The 20,637-nt window shown below is 38.5% G+C and overlaps 1 protein-coding gene across 3 annotated transcripts in view; it reads right to left on the bottom strand.

The window, feature by feature from the left end:
* The window catches only part of SLC44A1 (solute carrier family 44 member 1), a 223,322-nt gene that overhangs the window by 51,299 nt on the left and 151,386 nt on the right, over positions 1-20,637 (bottom strand). Inside the window, exons 13-16 of one of the 3 annotated variants that reach the window (XM_062207834.1) lie at positions 18,864-19,001; positions 8,533-8,769; positions 6,689-6,769; positions 1,066-3,461 (exon numbers count right to left, since the gene is read on the bottom strand). In XM_062207834.1, the coding sequence (XP_062063818.1) occupies positions 3,438-3,461; positions 6,689-6,769; positions 8,533-8,769; positions 18,864-19,001 (480 nt within the window). In that variant the 3' untranslated portion in view covers positions 1,066-3,437. Of the gene's footprint in view, positions 1-1,065; positions 3,462-6,406; positions 6,770-8,532; positions 8,770-18,863; positions 19,002-20,637 lie in introns of those variants that run through there. The other 2 variants (XM_062207835.1, XM_062207833.1) reach the window with 2 other exon arrangements.

Raw genomic sequence — 20,637 nt, forward strand, 5'->3', positions numbered from 1 at the left:
AAGGAAGCAAGGAAGGAAGAAGGAAAACAGGAGAGAGGGAGAGAGGGAGGGAGGAAGGAAGCAAGAAGAGGAAGAGTAAGGTAGTATATCGGCAAAGGAAAAACTTCTTTTTCGTATAATTTTTTAAAAGACTCATTAAGTATTTCTTTCTTAACCATTGTGGAAAAAGTCTGGAGATCAACACACAGCAAAGCTACTTAAGTTGCAGTGACATAGACTGCATTATCCTGTAGGATAGGATAAAAGCTTTTAATCCTAAAGATTAACCATTGCCTTAAATAGTTTACAGGAACAACTTGCTTTGAGTTCTGCTCACCTACGCAAAAATTATACAATCTTAGTGCCCTAGCTAACTTGCTAATGTCTTATTATAATTCTCTCCTAGAAGATGGGTCTCTTGGATTTACACTGAAATATAACCTTTTTCCCTTTCATTGTTATATTATAGCAGTTTATTACTGAAGCAGGAGCCTAGAAAGTCTGAATTATATACCAAAGCCTTAATTATGTAATGGCAGATATTATAATAACACCTTGCTCACCATCACCATTTACAATAGGGAGCCAAAACTGTAACTCTGGAGGTGGAAGTCCTGAATGCAGTTTTGAAGGTCTGCCATGGAAAAACACAAAAACCACAACACAGAATCAATGGTTTATAAGATGATTCAGATATCCACACTTCACAGATAGTTTCTGTTCTTCACCTGTTCTTCTCACTTGGGCAGAAGATGGAAGCAGTGAGCGAACAGCAGTAAGGCAGCCCATAGCTAGCTGAGGAATGACTTGCGATGAATGAGAGGCAGCAGGAATATCCAAACATAATTTCAAAATGTTTAAATATTGCTAAAAAGCCTCTGTGAGGCTTTATCAAACAGTCAAGGAATGAAGCTCTTATGAGAGTGATATTCCATATATCGAATCTGTGTAAGTGCCTGTGTAAAATATAGGCATATTTGCATATATCTACATAGCACACAAATTTACTTAGGGAGAACAGCCTGGCAATTAATTTGGAACTGAAATGACATGGTTACACATAGATCATAATTTCTAAACACAATGTTAGTAAAACGAAATTTATTTGTAAAACAGGACCTGTTATATAAAATGGCACACAATCAAGTCATACAAAAATACAAAATTTCTTTCTGATTACAGTTTTAGTTGCGAATGATAATTAGAAAGCATTCCTGGTGGCTTCCAAATAGCTGCGATTGTAAGCATATGGAACAGGGAGCAGCGAGAGTCCGTGATGCAGGGATGTCCAAGTGAGCAGAACCCAATTTCCAAGTTCAAGACTTCCATCAGGTCACTTTGGAGGGACACCTCCTAAAAGACCTGCCTCTTGGAATGTCGTCTGTTTTGATACTCATCTTCCACACTTTGGCCAATTCTAAATTTAGTTCTCAATGTTTCTGAATGTCCACCATCTGTGTGGCTATGAAACAAATGGTATCCTGAATTCTCTTACATGATTTGCTCTCACCTATTCGGACAACTGTTAGTTACATAATTATATTGAATTCACTTTAAATGATGTAAGAGTACAGTGATACTGTGTGGTGATACCAGGTATTAGATGTTAACTTCTGGAGAATTATTATTTCAAAAGCTATTCTCACAATATTGGGTTCCCAGATCTTGCTAAGATATGAGCTCTTAATCAGGTTTTTTTTTTTTTTTTTAAATCCAGACTCTTATTGCAAATATTCTGAAAAATCAGAAATATTACATGAGCTTTGAAAAGAAACCAAGGCATTTAGCAGATTTTAGCCTAGCTAAAGAACACTGATACTTTGAAAAAAAATACAGTTTACCTTTTGCAGCAATTTAAAGGTCCAACCCTTTGAAAGGAAGCACATTAGCAAACAGCTGCTTATTAAGCCCTAGTGACATTAATTGTATGCATTTTCATAATACCAGTTTAATTCACTGTCTAATTCTGGTAGGAGGCAATGCTTTCTTTCAAAAGGGCTCCATGGAATGATAAAATGCTGAGGCTTTTTTTTTTTTTTTTTTTTTTTACAGAGCCTGTATTTAGTGCAATAAGTTTAAAAAATTGCTCTGAAATATTTACTTTACATTAACAAAAATAGCTTTTTTTAAAAAAATTGTAACAAAAAGGAGTTATCGCATAAACAGATCAATGAATTATTCTTAGCAAATTACACTTTTTTTCTTAAAGCATTCACCATTACAATAAGCAGAACAATGGAATATTAGCCATTCATATCTGGTAAGCTTCAGGAATTAAAAAACAAAACAAAAACCCCAAACCTACCTCCAAATAAAAAGAAAGTTCACACTGGAAGATCAAAACATGAACCAATTCTTCAGTTAAACATTGTAGAACTCTGGATACTCAATGAATTGCCAAGGAGAAGAGCACCTGCCAGTGTGTTTCAGATTTTATAGCAAGCATTTGAATAAAATGGCCATTTAACCCTAAGCCACTGATGTGCGTCTGGAGCAGAAGCCCAAGCACCAAATTTTCAATGCTTTATGCTCCGTGTTTCTGTCCCTTCTTTATTCCTCTCAGCATTACTTAATCTGCAAATCAATACACAGAAACTTAAAGGCTAAACTCACTGGGTGCCCTAGCTTCCTTTTAAATCAGGCACACAAATGTGTGGAGGATGCCACTGAAGTCAAAAAGGAAAGAGAAACAAAATGTAAGAAAAAAGTTTGCATAAGAAAGATTATCTACCCTTCTTTTCTTTTTTTTTTTTTTTTTGTTTTTTGTTTTTTAAACCTACTTTCTCTTATAGAAGCATTAGGGTAAACTACAAATACCTGAGGAGTTGGTTACGTTTTAATGTTGGCTGACAAATGCACGAGCTATTATGAAAATTCCCATATTGGGCCCACTTCTATGTTTCTAAAAGTAAAATGGCATGGCTTCTTTGATTGGGGGGAAACTGATTGGAGTAATTCCTTATTTATCTGACAGCACATGCCTAGTCCTGACCCACTAGGCCCTACGCATCAGTAAAATAAGATCTTGATTTTATACACACATCAGGGAAATCATCCCTGAATAAACTTCAGACAGAGATTTTGGTACATTATTTTTACCTAATTTAAATAACTAAAGTTAAAATCTCCTCTAAGTTATTAAAAATGTTAATCAGATATGAATCTTAACATTTCCATTAAGACAATTACAATTGAAAACATTAAATGACGGAAGTTGCCTTGTAAAAGCCACCCGTATGAAAGGAGTACATGTTTGACAAAAATAAGCATAAAAAAGGTATTAAATCCCTGTTCCTTTTCTCTGATTTTGGCTGATTATGTGTGTGTGTGTATATATATATACACACATATATACACACATACATATACATATATACACACACCCACACACACAAATACATAGTTATGTGTATATATTTTTTTGGAATGTCAATGGGTTCCATAACCGTCGGCTAGGTTCAAGCAGAACTTGCTCCCGAAGCCTAGAAAACAAAGTCATACAGAGTATCATCTTAGACAATTACCATTAAAAGGAGGTCATGAATGATATCACAAATATACACATGGTCACAAACAGCAACAAAGCAAAATGGACTGAGAATCCTTCTCCCCTGAACCTTTCTTGACTCCTGGGCCTGAAATTCCTATGAATGCTCAAAGCCCTACCTCCTGCAGGCTCATCTTTGAGAAAGGCTCAGCGCACTTCTGCAGCCTGTGTTCCTAGGGAGCCTAGGCTTGCCGTCCCCCTCATTTGCTTAAGTTCTTCTCCTTTATGATAGCAACCAGACGGCAAGGTAAATATCTTTTCCTAAACATCTTTAACACATTTGGTCAATTTTTCTAAAGACCTCTTTAACTGGGGATACACACAGTAGCTTGCTTGTTCTCTCTCTCTAAAAAAAAAAAAAAAAAAAAAAAAAATCAAGTAAGACAGCTGGAAGTTCTCTTACTGAGTTCAGTGATGCTCTCTCTGTCAAAAGGAAAATTTCAAAGTCCATTTTCCTGACCATTATTTTATAGGCTAAAAATAAGCCTTAAATTACAGCAGCCCATTAAGGAGGTAGACAGTGAACTCAAACAACTGTAGTGTTTCTAGAGGTACTGCAGAAACAGGGGTGATGCTCTTGCAGCACTTTCATCTAAGGCAATATGTGAATTAAACCAAGCAAACATCGGTAAACAATTCTGAATTCTACCATCACCAAACTTTAGGGAAGAACTTCTTAGAATTCTTTAGAGGTACCTGAGAGGGGTGGTGATAGTAGGGGACAGTTCTAACCACGCATACTGAGAAAGATAAGGTACTGATGTGCTTAAAAAATAAAATTACTCTCTGAGCAACATTTTACTTTACTGTTTTAGGGAAGTTTCTACCCATTGAAAAAAAAAGTCTTGGGGCTGGCACTGTGGCACAGTGGGTTAAGCCTCTGTCTGCAGTGCCAGCATCTGTTATGGGAACAGGTTTGAGTCCTGGCTGCTCCACTTCAGATCCAGCTCCCTGCTAATGTGCCTGGGAAAGCAGTAGAAGATGGCCCAAGTGCTTACGCCCCTGCACCCATGTGGGAGACCCTGAAGAGGCTCCTGGCTCCTGGCTCTAGCTTTTGTGGCCATTTGGGGAGTGAACCAGCAGATTTAAGCTCGCTCTCTCTCTCTCACTTTGACTTTCATATAAATAAATACATCACTACAAAAAAATCTTAGGGACCAAATGCTACAATGTCCAAAGAACCAGAGGAACAATGCACATCAAAGGTGTATTTGCAGAACAGCAGAGGTTTTTTTTTTTTTTTTTTTTTTTGGCCATTTATCAGCTAGTAATAAACTGATGAATGACATAAAATGAATTGGAAAAATAGAATTAAGACTTTATCCATGGAGGTAAGGGGCCCTAGTTTAAATCTGAAAATATTATTAGGAAAAAACTGTTCTTAAAATTTTTTGTCTTCTGGTAGAATGGCACATAATCTGGGCAATTCTAGAATTATTGCTATCAATTAGGGATTTAGGGAAGGAAGGTATATTTGCATTCTAGTCTACTGCAGTTAATCAGCTATTCACTTAAAGAATAATAAAGAAATATGGCCAAATTAGCTAGCCTTCGACCTCCTGTGATTTCTCCCTTTCTTTAAATATTTATTAAAGAATGGTTAAATGGAAGCTTTAACCACAGAAAAGGGGAGAAAGGCTGGTCTACACATTTTAAGATTTTGTAAGTTCTCTTAAGTTTTGGCAATTAGGACAATCAGGCAGCAAAAAGAAGGAAGCTTTTCCTACAGCTCTACCTCACCAGAGGGCTGGCGGAGTCTTCCTGAGCCAATGTGAAGTACGAGGACTACAGAGAAAAGGGAATGGGAACAGGTAAGGAAGCGGGCTGGGGGTGGCGTGGGATTGGGCGGTGTTGGGGCAGGAAGTGTGGATCAGCTCCCCTTCCCCACGCCATAGAGTTCACTTCTGGAAGGTGCATGCTAGACGGGTATTCTACATTCTTGTGATTAGAGTGATCTGTGTTTTAGAAGTCTAAACATTTAAGTTTGACTTTACAGTATTTCTCACTATTAACAGCAACTCCAAAACAGATGCTGGAAGCCATCATAAAGAGTTCATTTCTAAACATTTTGCTGAGGCTTTAGTTTATGTTGAATATGCCTCTACTCCATAAAGGTACCTATTTCCTCTACTCTAACATAATTAAATGACCTTGGTTTATACTATATTTTTTTTAAAGTAGAAAACCTATATATCAACCCAATTTTTTTAAAGTATAAGGAAGAAAGTCCTCACTTCTGTTTTGAACATTATATGCACTAGATGGCACACTGTTTAAAATGGACAGTTTAAGGATGCAGATGATTCAACAAAATTTTGAAATCAACATGCTATATAGACATAGGGAAGTCATTTGACCCATATATGCTGGAGACAACTGTTAAACCATGCTGCAGTGAGAATGTCTATGGCAAAAACACCTTAGGATTCTCCTACACTGGTTAATTTTATGGTGTGTTTTCTACATATGCAGGTAGAGTGGAGATATACAGATATAGATATCACATCCATATCGGTATCACTGGTCAGAGATAATCTATTCTTCTCTCAATTAAGATGGGAGAAGAGATCGTCTTATTGAATGGGAATGTGGGCACTGATGGAAACAAACTTGTTTGCTACTGAAAAACAGCTTAAGAAACCAAGAGTACCACCCTGGCAACAGAAGAAAACGTCAGCAAAGGGGAAAAGACATCAACATAAACAGAATAATATTTTTTAAAAAGAGAGGAATATGAATTTTAGCAAGTTGAAAGGAATTGGCTATTGTTCCTTCCCAAAATCATAAAAATCACGCCGTCAGTTCAAGGGTACATCCAACATGTTCAGGCTGAGGAAAGCCACGCGCTGACACTTCAAAAGGAGACCAGAGAAACAGCGGTTTCACCTTAGGGCCAACACTGTCCCCCGCACCCCGACCCCCCGCTGAGCACTGCCACGGGCGCTGTTCCTTTCAGCTTACTTTTACAGGAGGTGGTCTCAGCTGTGACAAGAACTCTGCCATCCAAGTGATGGGTAAGCACACAAACAGAAAGAGCAGCACGTCCTGCGTGATACAGACAACAAACGCGTCTCCCGAAGAAGTGCAGTCGGTGAAGACAGAGAGAGAGAAGAAGTGAAAGTGAAACTCTTGGAGGGCGGCCACCTCCTCATCGCCACCTACCATCGGCTTTAGCTCTCTGGCATCGGCAGCGCCTCCCTTACCAGCTTCTTTCATTGCTTTCCTACTGTTTTCCACAAACTCCTGCAAAACATGGATCACATTGCACACGTTCTTAGGACTTTTCGGATTTCAGGTGGTGGACGAATTTGCAAGAACACTGATGTTTTTGATTCAATCTTGGTGAATGGATGGCCTGAAAACAAAGAGCTGCTAGCTTTGTGGGGATGGATTGCCATCCACCCATATCAAACTTCGCGCCATCCATTCACTGTGACAATCTCACCGAGGCTCTGAAAAGATACTGTTAGCTCTATCTGCAAGGAAAAATATCTAACATTTTAAATAGATGTACGAATTCCCGCACTCAGAATATTGTTTGGTTATTTCCATCTCAAGGTTAAACGAAAAAAGAAGAATATTTAACTCCTTATACCTCCATTTTAAAACAACCCTAGAAGGTAAAAGCATTAACATTGCTAAGCAGAGTGGTATTCTTTTTTTTTTTTTTTTTAAACCAAACTATAAAATAAGCTACTTAAAAAAAAAGAAGTGTGTATGGCCTTGACATTACTCCATAAACCAGGAAGACAAGGAATATCAACCAGAACCTGTAGTCAGAAGGAGTTATAATGGGAATATGCCCCAAAGGAAATATTTTTATTCGGTCAAAGTTTATGGAGCACTTCAGTGAATATCTTCGCAATTCTTCAGAGAAAAATGGAAGGAAGAAAAACTGTATTTTTCATTCTATTTTTGATCAGTGGCTTAAAAAACAAAACCAAATTCTTCTGCTAAATGCTTTAATCACAAGAGTGATGCAACACTCATAAATCAAATTCCATTATGAAAACAATCAGCTAAATTAGCCATCAAGAAAATGTCCAAAATTTAGTTGATGCTCTCAGTAAGAGATAATCAGTACCAAATAGATCAACTAAATCATCTGCAATTTTTCTACTGAAAAAAAAAAAATCCTATGTGATTGATTAGTACATCTATTTCAATTTTAACTGAACAAAACATGCTCCTGGAAAATGAGTTATTATGTCATATACAATATTTAGGATTCAATATTACATATTCTTGAGATAGGAATATTTTACAGCCTAATAACAAAGCACTATTATTTATTTAAAAGAATCTTTAATTTTTATGCCATTTAACATTGAAAATAATAATACTTAAACTATTTTAATATGGTTTTCAAATTATTTAAAAATTATAACTGAAATTACACTATATGGAAGCTACAGAGGCTATAAATTATAAAAAATCTGAATATTTTATCTGTGTAAATGTTCAGACCCACCTCTCATAAGCCTGTTACCTGTGTTCATTACAAAATGCCTTCAATTTGGTCTGGTGTACTTAGGAGGATGAGTTTTAAACAGGGTTGACAGCAATAACATTTAGAAAGGTGGCAGGCAGAGAAAGGCAGGGAGGTACTAAGATCTGGGAAATAAAGGTTTTTGGTCTTTGAGTTCACTATCTGGAAAAGATGTTTAGAACATCAGTAGCCCAATGTTCTTATTCAAGGTTTAGAAGGCAAGTTTAAAAAGTGAATTCAAATCTGTGTAACTGCAGAGAGGGGGCAACAGGGCAGAACAATGTGAATTTAAGACTGTTATTGAGTACTGCTCTAGCTAGGTAGGTCTGAAATGGTTTCATTTATGCCAAGAAGTCCTTTTTTTCTAATTTACCCAATATTAATCTCATCTATCAGTGAATGCTACAGATTTAGTTCTGAATTACTCTGTGGCAAAAAATGAGAGTTAAATAAACCATTTTGCAAAACATTTTATTTAGTATTTTTATCCCTGAAGTAGTTAGCACACAATACTTACCATCAGCACTTTATCCATATAGAATTCTCTGCCAGGGCTCCCATCATTGTATTTTGTATCAATGGCAAAACACAAGAATAATACGTCCACTACCATTTCGTAAATGGACAGGAAGCAATGAGCGACTAGGAAAGCAAAGAGGCAGACGATGATGAGAGGCAGCACCCACACTGTGTAATCCTGCTGGTAGTTGAGCAGCATAATCCCAGCCAAGCCTGTGCTGCAGACTATCAGCACCTAAAGCAGAGAAAGCAGAGACTACATTTAATACCCTACTCTTTAAAATACCACATCATTTCTCCAGCATTTGCAGACTTAAAATTTTCTTACTGCTTATAAATGATGGTTGCATAAAGCTATTCCATCTCAAATTAAGAAGTATAATCTATGTATACTCATATACACATAAGTATATATGTATATCATATAAATTTTAAAATCATACTTTAGGTAACTCTGGTTTATAGCAAAGATAATCAAGTTTTCCAAATGTTATGCTGCTCCCTAAAATTTCATTTATTTAGAAGCTGTAGCAATTTTTAAGATAAATGTATACATACTTAAAAAAAAAAAAAAAGGCTGGCGCCATGGCTCAACAGGCTAATCCTCCGCCTTGTGGCACCAGCACACCGGGTTCTAGTCCCGATTGGGGCGCCGGATTCTGTCCCGGTTGCCCCTCTTCCAGGCCAGCTCTCTGCTATGGCCCGGGAAGGCAGTGGAGGATAGCCCAAGTGCTTGGGCCCTGCACCCGCATGGGAGACCAGGAGAAGCACCTGGCTCCTGGCTTCAGATTAGCGCGATGTGCCAGCCGCAGCGGCCATTGGAGGGTGAACTAACGGCAAAAAGGAAGACCTTTCTCTCTGTCTCTCTCTCTCTCACTATCCACTCTGCCTGTCAAAAAAAAAAAAAAAAAATTACGCACACTCTTAGCACTCAGAAAAAAAATTATTGACATTTCAGGATACTGATAAGAATTTTTTCTAAGCATTCTTATGTATGAAATAGTATGACATAAACAAATCATTAGAAGCTCTTCATTAATATTTATGGTATCATTGTAAATGTTTCATAAATACTCAGCTGTATAATTTCATCTTATGGGCGATTTAAAATTTATTTATTTTATTTTAATTTTTTAGTCTGGTATTTTCCAGTGTAACTCTTTCTTTTCTTTCTTTAAATTTATTTAACCATTCTACTACTGTTGGACATTTGTATTGTTTTCAGATATAAATAATGGCTGCAACAAACATCTCTATCCTTAGAACTTTCCCTGTGTCTCATCTTTATTTCACATGAGATATACGGTAAATGTAATATGATTTGCCATGAAGTTTAGATCAGAGCTATCATTCTGATGCTTCATCATCTGATATGCAGCATTTTACATTTTTAAAAAAGATCTGCTTATTTCTTCATTTGAAAGGGAGAGAGAGAGGTGGCAGGGTCCCAGTACTCAGGCCATCCTTCCCTGCTTTCCCAGGCAGCCGGGTCAGAAGTGGAGTCGTCAGGACTCAAACTGGCACTCCAATATGGGATGCCAGCATTACAACAGGTGCCACAATGCCGGCCCTGGCACTTAAATTTTTTTGTGGCTCTTTTAGTACATTTTATTCCAGCTTTGCAACAACGTTATTACTGGTTAAGGCAAACATTATCAACCCTATTTTATAAACAGGATATTATGCTCAGAGATGTTGGCCAACCAGTCCAGGTCATGGAGAAGGAAAAAAGAACAAATACCACTCAAATAACCAACTCCAATGCTATTTCCAGATAGAAGCTCAGCAAACACAATGGATACTGACACAGAAGTAGTGGGTTAAACTGACTCCTGGACTCTTCCCCAGTGGTTTACCTAGCCCAGCACTGGCTGTAAGTGAAGGGAAAGCAAGGGTTCTCTAGGGTCTCAGCAGCCTTTCCTCATCTAGTGCTGAGGTCAGGCAGACTCTGGCATTTATCAACATCAAAGCATCTCTCATTCCCCATCATCTTTTTTTTTTTTTTTTTTTGACAGGCAGAGTGGACAGTGAGAGAGAGAGACAGAGAGAAAGGTCTTCCTTTGCCGTTGGTTCACCCTCCAAGGGCCGCCGCGGCTGGTGCACCACGCTGATCCGAAGCCAGGAGCCAGGTGCTTCTCCTGGTCTCCCATGGAGTGCAGGGCCCAATCACTTGGGCCATCCTCCACTGCACTCCCAGGCCACAGCAGAGAGCTGGCCTGGAAGAGGGGCAACCGGGACAGAATCCGGCACCCCGACCAGGGCTAGAACCCCGTGTGCCGGCGCTGCAAGGCGGAGGATTAGCCTGTTGAGCCACGGCTCCCCATCATCTTAATCATGATTTACAATGCATTAGATGATACATTCATTACATTATAAACTCATCCCTCTTTCAGATGCTTTTAGAGAACAAATCTGGGTTTGCTTAAGCTTTGGAAGACTTTCCCCACCATTTCTGTGACAACACTCTTATGAATCATCTTGTACAGTGGCTTATTTTCTGGGGTGATTTCCACAGATGGGTAATCACATCCATTTTCTTTCATTCATGTAGTTTCCATTTTACAATGAGTTCTTTCTTATATTCTCTGCAAATCTTATGTATTCACCCTAATGGAGAATTGGGGTTCTTTATACTGTTATTCTTCCACTGAAACTTAAACACGCGCAATGTTAAAAGTCAACCATAGGAAGACGATGTGGCTCAGACAAACCAGAGATAGAGACAAAAAGTTGTGGAGATGGAAGGTTGGATATTAAAGCATGTAGTAAACAACTTCAAGAAAAAGTGATGTTTAGCCAAAAGAATCAAAGAAATGTAATAATTACTCCTAGATATAATAAAACAGCATACTGCAATTATTCTCATAGAGAATATATTAACACGTCTCAAACTATAGAGAGGCTGGGAATACGAATTCCTGGGCCATGCCTCTAGAATCTGATTAGTTGGATCTAAGATGAAGCTCAGCAGTAAAACTTTAAAAACCTTAAAATACCCTAAGCACAGGTGTTTGACCTAGTGGTTAATAGACAGATTAAGGCACCAGTATCCATGTCGAAGAGGCTGGGTTTAATTCCCAGCTTTGGATCCTGATTTCAGCTCCCCACCAAGGCAGACTCCAGCAGACAGCAGTAACAGCTCAAGTGGTTGAGTCCCTGCCACTCACATGTGAAACCTGGATTGAGTTCCTGGCTCCGGGCATTTGGAGAGTGAACCAGGGGATGGAAGGTTTCTTTATCACTCTTTCAAATAGATAAACACAAAAAACTTTTTAAAAAAGAGTTTGATACTCCTGCTAGAGAATGAATTACTAGGGACAAAGAAGAGAGTCATGCACATGGTAGGATGTGAGAAGCAGGAAGGAAAGGATGCCAGAGTCAGAAAGATACAGATTTCAATTACAGTTAACTACTACGTTTTGTGAGTCTAAGCAAGTTTATTTCACCTTCAACCTGTTTTTCCATCTTTAAAAGACACATAATGATATAGCTTCGTGATTGTTAAAATAAGCATTCTGAAAGCATTTAATGAAATGCCTGGCTATGTTCCTCCCTCCCCTCCTTTCTTTTTCTGGCACCACAATTCCTGAATTTATTATGTCCTTTCCCCATGTAACCCATGTTTTGAAAGATTTTGTAGATCAATAAAATAGCATTTATAAGCAATAATTCATATCCTAACTTTTAATTAATCCAAGTCAAATAGATTGTCAACTAGAAAATATAATTAGTGTAAAACAAGGTAATTACCAAATAGAGGTAAAATAGTTTCACAAGGAAGCAAAGGCACTTGAGATTTTGTTTTTGATAGCATTATTGGGACAAATATCAATATTTTTTAAACTTAAAAATGTTAAATAACTTCTAAATCTCTATTTTTTTTTAATCATTGGAACCCTGCTGGTCAGTGATCACAGGTCAGAGGCCACCAAACTTGAGAAGCTGAGATCCCTTCCAAAATCTAATAAGCCATTCCACAAAAAACACTGAGATTCTACAGAAATGGAACCAATGATATTATTTATTTTATTCTTTTTAAATTCAAGGTTTTAAAAACTGAATTAAAATTATGAGATAATTGTGAATTCATATGCAGTTGTAAGAAACAAGAGAGGGATTCCATGTGCCCTATACCCAGTCCCGTTCAGTGGGAGCACCTTGTAAAACTAGAGTACAATACCACAAGCAGGATAATGACATTGGTCCAGTGAAGACACAGAACACTGCCATTACCGTAAGGACCCTGCATGTTGCCTTTTTATTGCTTTCCCCAACCCCATCTGTAACTGGATGACCACAAATCCATTCTCCATTTCTCAATGTCATCACTTCCATAGTAATAAGGGAAATCATACAATATTAACCTTGTAGGATTGCATTTTTCTCACTCAGCATAATTCCCTCAAGATTCATTCAAGTCACCACATGTATCGACAGTTAGCTCCTGACATTGTCTTTACTATGATCTATTTAGTTGAATGTCCCAATCAGAAACTATTTCTACATACTAGCAACTATTTAATTACAACAAGAGAAACTATGTGTTCTATGATCAGAATTACATTTTTTAAAAATGGAAACTAAAAAATATTGTTCTTAGTATAGTGAAAACCCAGAATGTATATTTCCTTTTATTTTTCCCCATTTTGGATTTCTTACAGAATTTCTTTTAAAGACTTATTTGTTTAAGCTCTTGTCTAGATTGTTGAGGGACAGTTCTCTTAGCTTTTTTATTCCATTCTTCTTTTTCTTTCTTTCTGTTTCTTTTTCTTTCTTGGACTTAACAGGAGAGGAAGGAGGAAGGGGGTGAGTGATGGGAGGGCAGGTACAGTGGGAAGAATTACTATGTTCCTAATGTATTTATTAGATACAAACAAAGAAAAAAAAAAGACTTGTTTATTTGAGAGGCAGAGTTACAGACAAAGGGAGGGACAGAGAGAGAGAGAGGTCTTCCAACTTCTGGTTCACTCCCCAAATGGCCGCAATGGCTGGAGCTGGGCCAATCTGAAGCCAGGAGCTTCTTCCAGGTATCCCATGTGAGTGCAGGGGCCCAAGCACTGAGGAAATCTTTTGCTGCTTTCTCAGGCCATTAGCAGGGAGTTGGATAGGAAGTGGAGCAGCTGGGACTCAAACCTGCACCCCTATGGGATGCCGGTGCTGCAGGCAGAGGTTTAACCTACTACACCACAATGCCAGCTCTGGATTTCTTAATTTAAAAGAATATACTTACCTTTTATGGTTTTCTAAAAGCCATTTTTAATAATAGTATATATGCATCGTTTAAAATTTTTTTCTGGAAAGCAATATGGTAATGTACATCAAGAATGCTCATTAATTCCACTAGTTTTGATGTGAGCAAGGTCTTATATAAAAAATTTCACTGCAGCATACTTTTGGAGAAAATTTGGACAGGTAAACTGTTTTAGAGCAGATTTTGGTGGAGTGATTAAGATGTCATTCAGGACATCCACTTCCCATACTGGAGCACCTGGGTTTGAGTCCTGGCTCTACTCTCAATTCCAGCTTCCTGCTGCTGCCCATCCTGGGAGGTAGATGGTGATGGTGCAGGCAGTGGGTCCCTGCCACCCTTGTGGGAGATGAAGATTGAGTTCTGGACTCCTGGCTTTGGTCTGGCCCAGCGTTGGCCATTGCAGGCATTTGGAGAGGGAACCAATGTTTGGGAGCTCTCTCTGGCTCTCTCTCCATTGGTTTCTCAACAAATTTAAGAGTTTTAAAACCAGGGGTTGATTATAAATAAAAAGATACAACTGTATAATCATGCTTAGAAAATTTTTGATAACAGAAGAAATTCTCATAATATCAAGTGAAAAGAGGGATACAAGACTGTCTTTTCTTTTTATTAGCTTATTTATTTGAGAGGAAGAGAAGGGGACAGTGAACAAACATGTGAGTGCTCCCAACTGCTGGTTTACTTCTCAAATGCCCACAATGGCTAGCACTGGGCTGGGCTGAAGTAGGGTTGGGAACTCAATCCACGTCTCCCACATAGATGGCAGGAACCCAATCACCCGAGCTATCACTGCTGTCTCCCAGGGTCTGCATTGGCAGGAAGCTGGAGTCAGGACCTGGAGCAGAGTACTGAACTCTGGTACTCTGATGTGGTCACAGGCATCTTACTCAGAGTCTTGAGTACCAGGCGAAAGGCCCACCCCTCTACCACATTTTAAATTCTATTTCTTGACTAGTATATAAAAAGTACCTAGAAAAGCCCCTAGTGTATTACAAATAGGCACTCTATAAATATTTGTTGAATGAATAAAATGATATGATAAACTTAATAAAATGCTGATAGGCCATTAGGGTGCTAAAAAACTCAAAGACAATTTTAAAACATTATATCTTTTCACCTATATGTATTTTTATTATAAAAGGAATGAATATTCAACATAGAGAACCAGAGGGAGAGGGTTAGAATCATCTTTACTTCCAACATTCAAAGGCAATCATTGCTAACAACCTGAGGTATTCGTTTCCTTATGAATGTTTTTAAATAGTACTGTGATAGTCTATGGTGTTACTCAGCTTTTTCATTTATTATACTATATGTGTTTCTTCATATTATAAACTCTAATTTTTAAATATTTATTTATTTTATTTGAAAGGCAGAGAAATAGAGACAGAGACAGAAAGAGATCTTCCAACTGCTAGTTTAGTCCCCAAATGCTCACAACAGGTGGGGATGGGCCAGGCTAAGGCTAGAAGCCAGGAACTCAGTCTGTGTCTCCCAAGTGGGTGCCAGTGACCTAAGTAATTGAGCCTTCACCTACTGCCTGCCAGAGTGTGCATGGAAGCTGGTATTGGAAATGAGGAACAAACCCAAGGCCTCCAATATGAGATGCAGGCATCCCAAGCATATCTTATCTACTGCACTTCATATAAATCCTAATTTAAAAACATGGTTTAGGGGCCGGCGCCGCGACTCACTTGGTTAATCCTGAGCCTGCAGCACCGGCATCTCATATGGGCACCTAATTCTAGTCCTGGTTGCTCCTCATCCAGTCCTGCTCTCTGCTGTGGCCCAGGAGGGGCGTGGAGGATGGCCCAAGTGCTTGGGCTCCTGCATCTGCTTGGGAGACCAGGAGGAAGCACCTGGCTCCTGGCTTCGGGCTGGTGCAGTGCCGGCCGTGGTGGCCATTTGGGGAGTGAACCAATGGAAGGAAGACCTTTCTCTTTGTCTCTCTCTCTCACTATCTATAACTCTACCTGTCAAAAACAACAACAACAAAAAAAACATGGTTTAATGGGTGCATAATTCCTTGTTGCCTATGATTCCCAACCATATTCCCTATTGTCACATAACTGATTGTTTACAGCAGGTGACTACTGTAAATAATGTTGTAGCTAGAATTATTTCCATAAGTGGTTTACTATCATCAGAATTACTGAATCAAAAGTCATTAAAAAAAAAAAGTGGGGTGGTGGTGGTCCAAAGACAAAGTTATTGGCAGTTGAGGCACCTATAGCACATAGTGAATAATAACTTAGCAGTCAGAGATCTGAGTTTAAACTCTAGATCTGCCACATTCTAGTTCTCTAAATTTGGCCAATTTAATTACTTCTTTAAACTTTGGCTTCCTCTGGGATAAAATGAAGATAACAGTAGTGGCTCTTGCCTTACAGGGAGGACCCATGTAACAGTTCACTAAAGCACCTTGCTCAAAGCCTGGTACTCACCTAGTGCCTCAGAGTTCACTAAAATCACCAACCATCATCAAATACTGTTGTACTACAACTTGTGTCCCTTCTTCCTCTGTGGCTTCTTATTCCCTTTTTTTTTTTTTTTTTAAGATTTTATTTATTTGAGAGGTAGAGTTACAGACAGTGAGAGGGAGAGACAGAGAGAAAGGTCTTCCTTCCGTTGGTTCACTCCTTCCGTTGGTTCACTCCCCAAATGGCCGCAACAGACGGAGCTGTGCCAATCTGAAGCCAGGAGCCAGGAGCTTGGTCTCCCACGTGGGTGCAGGGGCCCAAACACTTGGGCCATCCTCCACTGCCTTCCCCGGGCCACAGCAGAGAGCTGGACCGGAAGAGGAGCTGCCTGGACTAGAACTAGGCGCCCATATGGGATGCTGGCGCTGCAGGTGGAGGATTAACCTACTGCGCCACAGCACCGGCCCCCTTATTCCCTTTTTGAAAAATTGCTGTGTACCCATATGCTTTTATTCTATGCTGCTTCATATCTCTCTTAACTGTAGGGGTAAATTATAAATATGGAAAAAAAATAGGAATCTGAATCTTTCCTGAATTAATAATATAGTACTTAGATAAACAATAGTTAATAACAGCATCAGATATTGTTCTCAGTACTTAATATGGATTAATTCATTCTAGCTTTATGCAAAAATATGCCAAGAGCAAACTTAATAGTCATAAAAACTTTAAAAATAAATATATGCATAATTTTATTCTTAATTCTTTCCAGATGACAATAATCTAATAATATATATACTTTGAATTAGAAAGTTCTGTTTTTCCATAACAAATATTTTTTCTTCACTTTGTCTTTTAAAAGGATAGTAGCTAGAACGACCTAAGTATTCATCAGTAACAGAATGTTTAAGAATAGCAATTGATGGACTACTGACCAGTGTGACAAATAATAACAAGAATTATTAAGCAGGATGTACGGGGCTGGTGCTGTGGTACAGCGGGTTAAAGCCCCAGTCTGCAGTGCCAGCATCCTATATGGGACTTGGTTCAAGTCCTGGCTACTCCACTTCCAATCCAGCTTCCTGCTATGTGCCTGGGAAAGCAGTAGAGGATGGCCCAAGTATTTGGGCCCCTGCACCCTGTAGGAGACCCTTAGGAAAAAGAAGCTCCTGGCTCCTGACTTCAGATTGGCTCAGTTCCAGCCGTTACAGCCATTTGGGGAGTGAACCACAGGATGGAAGACCTCTCTCTCTGTCTGTACCTCTCTCTGTAACTCTTTCAAAGAAATAAAATAAATCTTTTAAAAAAATAGGCAAGATGTAAAATGTATGCTATCTACCATGAAGTGAAATGGGTAGGACAAACAGGTATGTATACTATGTATTCTACTATAGAAATACATGCCTATGAAAAAACACAGGGAGGGAATATAAAGAAACGATAGAGTAATGGAATTATATATTTTTCTTTTTATTTTTTCAAATTTTGAGTAATTTATGGCTTGAATTATAAATATAATGAAATTTAATTAGAATGTTATTTACTGTTGTGCAGATTTTAAAAGTGTAGAATAAATTATCTCTTTTCAGATACTTTTAAGGTTTGCATTATCTCATGCCCTAACAGCTCTATTTTAAAGGGTTTATATATAACGATAACAGCTAACATTCACCAAGAACTTAAAATGTGTCAAGTACTATTTTAGATATCCTATGTGTACTAACCAGTTTAATCTTCAAAACCTTAGTAATTCGGCCTTATCATTTTCCAAAATAATAATAACAATAATAATAACAACAACAACCACTCTGAAGAATAGACTGTAACTGGCCTTCAGTCACACAGCTAGTAAGTGATATAGGCAGAATTTAAACCCAGAAAATCATCCTTTAGAAGAAATACTTTTAATCATTCAGCAGACTGTTCCTGATTCTTTTTAAAAAAAGATTTATTCATTCATTCATTTGTTTGAAAGGCAGAGTGACAGAGAGGGAGGGAGAGATACAGAGATTTTTCATCTGCTAGTTCACTCCCTAAATGGTCAAAACAGTAGGGCTCAGCCAGGCCAAGCCAGGACCCACAACCCAAACTGGGTCTCCTGCGTGGGTGGCAGAATTCAAGTACTAGAGCCATCATTCACTGCCTTCCTGGGCAAATTAGCAGGAAGTTGGTTCAGAAGTGTAGCCAGGATCCAAACTAATACTCTGAAAATGGGATGCAGACATCCCAAGTGGCGGCCTAACCCACTGAGCCATGCAACCTGCTCCTGTTGCCTCATCGTTTACGGCTCAAAATACATATTGAAAAATATGGGCAACCTGCAGGGTGCCTCTCTGTAAAATGAGGATAATAACCCAACTTACCTTACAAATTTGTTGAATATTAAATGAGCACAATACATGTGAAGTATTCAGAAAGGTGACTGATTTTGTAAGTGGTTGCTATATATTACTTTTAGTGTTCTGATGAACTACATAGTTTAAAAATTAAAGAGTAAACACACACACACGCACAAAGGGGGTTCAAAAAGTTCATGGAAAATGCACCCACTCTCTTAATTTTTTCCCACGAACTTTTTGAAGTCCCTTAGAGGGATGTGTATGTGGGAGAAACTGACTCAGACAATAAACTTGTTCCAGACAGTATAATTGGTCTCACCTTGCCCAGGAATAACATGAAGTCTCCCACTGTGTTGATGGCAGCCACTCGCAGGGCATTCTCTACCAGAATGACAAAGGCATCCTTTGCTGAGGTGCAGAAGTTGGTGCTGTTGATAGCTGTGGCTGTGTATGCATTCTGGACAAAAGCAAAACCAGTATTTTTTATCAATAAACTAAACCTTACTTTGCTAGGATATAAACCAAGTGTCTTTAAAGCTTAGCTTTAAAAATATTTCACAAAATTAAGGCTTTAATGACATACAGACTGATTATGAGCACAGGGAAATGTAAGACATCAAAAAACAAAGAAATCTTTCCAGATGGTTTCGTTTTGGTCCTTTAAAAACATTTTTATTAACACATACACAAATCTAACATCTATTAAACTCTTCTCAATCTAAGTAAAGCAGACATGATTTAATGCTTCTTAGATTCTTGGGTTCATGACCATGATTATGCTCTGTAAGCATTTCAGGGCTGCTTTACAAGCTGTAGAGATTCACTGCTGTTCTGCTTCGTTATCTGCAATACCCACTCTCTCTTCTCCTTCGTGGTTTCCTCCATGCTGTCACTTCTCCCAGCTCTTGTAGTATACAGCTGTTTGTTGCCTGGCATTTTATACCCCTCTCCCTCCTGGCAAAAGAAACTCAACTCTCTTGAGAAAGCAGCTTTTTCCCATTAGTCTGCACGGGGCTGACACTGCTTTCAGCTCTGGAGGGTGGGCCTTCACCAATGAAAGCCAATCAGTATGCTCTACCTACCTAGCCACAATAATTGGTTTTGAGATTGGAACATAAATCTCTAGGAGCCAAAGAAAGTAAAAACCACGTTCTTGGAGGCCTCTGGGAAAAAAGAGGCTTCCTTTCTCTTCCACAGAGGCTCCTGAAAGGTGTGAGGGTATGAATGGCCTCAGCTGTCTTGCTAACATTATGGAAAGAGCTACTAGAGTCCACAATGTGAAAGAAATGACCAACACAATGGAAGTTAGTGCAGAGAGAAATAAGGTACCTGGTGACAGTGTTTACATCACTGGAAACTAGCCAGATATCTGGACTTCTCAGCAATATGAGCTAATAAATTGCTAATAATTCCCCACTCCCATTCCCCACCTCCTTCCTCTCTCTCCCTGCCTTGTTTAGGCCAGACTGAGATGGGCTTTCTGTTCCTTGTAATACTGACTCCCACTTTCATTCAGTGACACATGTGCCTGATGAACCATTTCCTCTTTGAACCATTATCACAAACCTTCTCCTTTCTTTTACACCACATTCCAGAACAGCACTGGTGTTTTCTGAGAAATGCAAATGAGTATTATAATATCAAATATGCCTTTGTCTTAAGAAGGAAAAAAATAAATGGAATTTGTAACGAAAACATTTTGTCCTGCCTCAAGAATTTTGGGTTTAGTGTTGATTGAAATTGTTAGTGGGCCCAAAATGTTGTAATTGCTAGAAAATTGCTTCATACAAAGAGCTTTACTTTTCACTGTGTTGTCTATAAAACTTAAAATTGAGCTCAAGAAAGATAGTCTTTAATTTGTGAACTATCTAACAATATGCTTGTCAGTTATTAGGATACTGGTATGGAGATGAGATCTGAGTTATCGAAGATTTAATTTGGCATTACATGATTAAATTCACTGATTAAAATGCAGAGTCAAGGAAAGTATTATTCTGAGTAGATCACTAACTGGTTCTTGAACTCTTTTCAGTATGGAGCTGTAGGAAATCATGGTTCTCTTTGATGATAAAAGATTTTGACATATGGAATTC

Source organism: Lepus europaeus, chromosome 12 (genome assembly GCF_033115175.1).
Source record: "Lepus europaeus isolate LE1 chromosome 12, mLepTim1.pri, whole genome shotgun sequence".
NCBI lineage: Eukaryota > Metazoa > Chordata > Mammalia > Lagomorpha > Leporidae > Lepus > Lepus europaeus.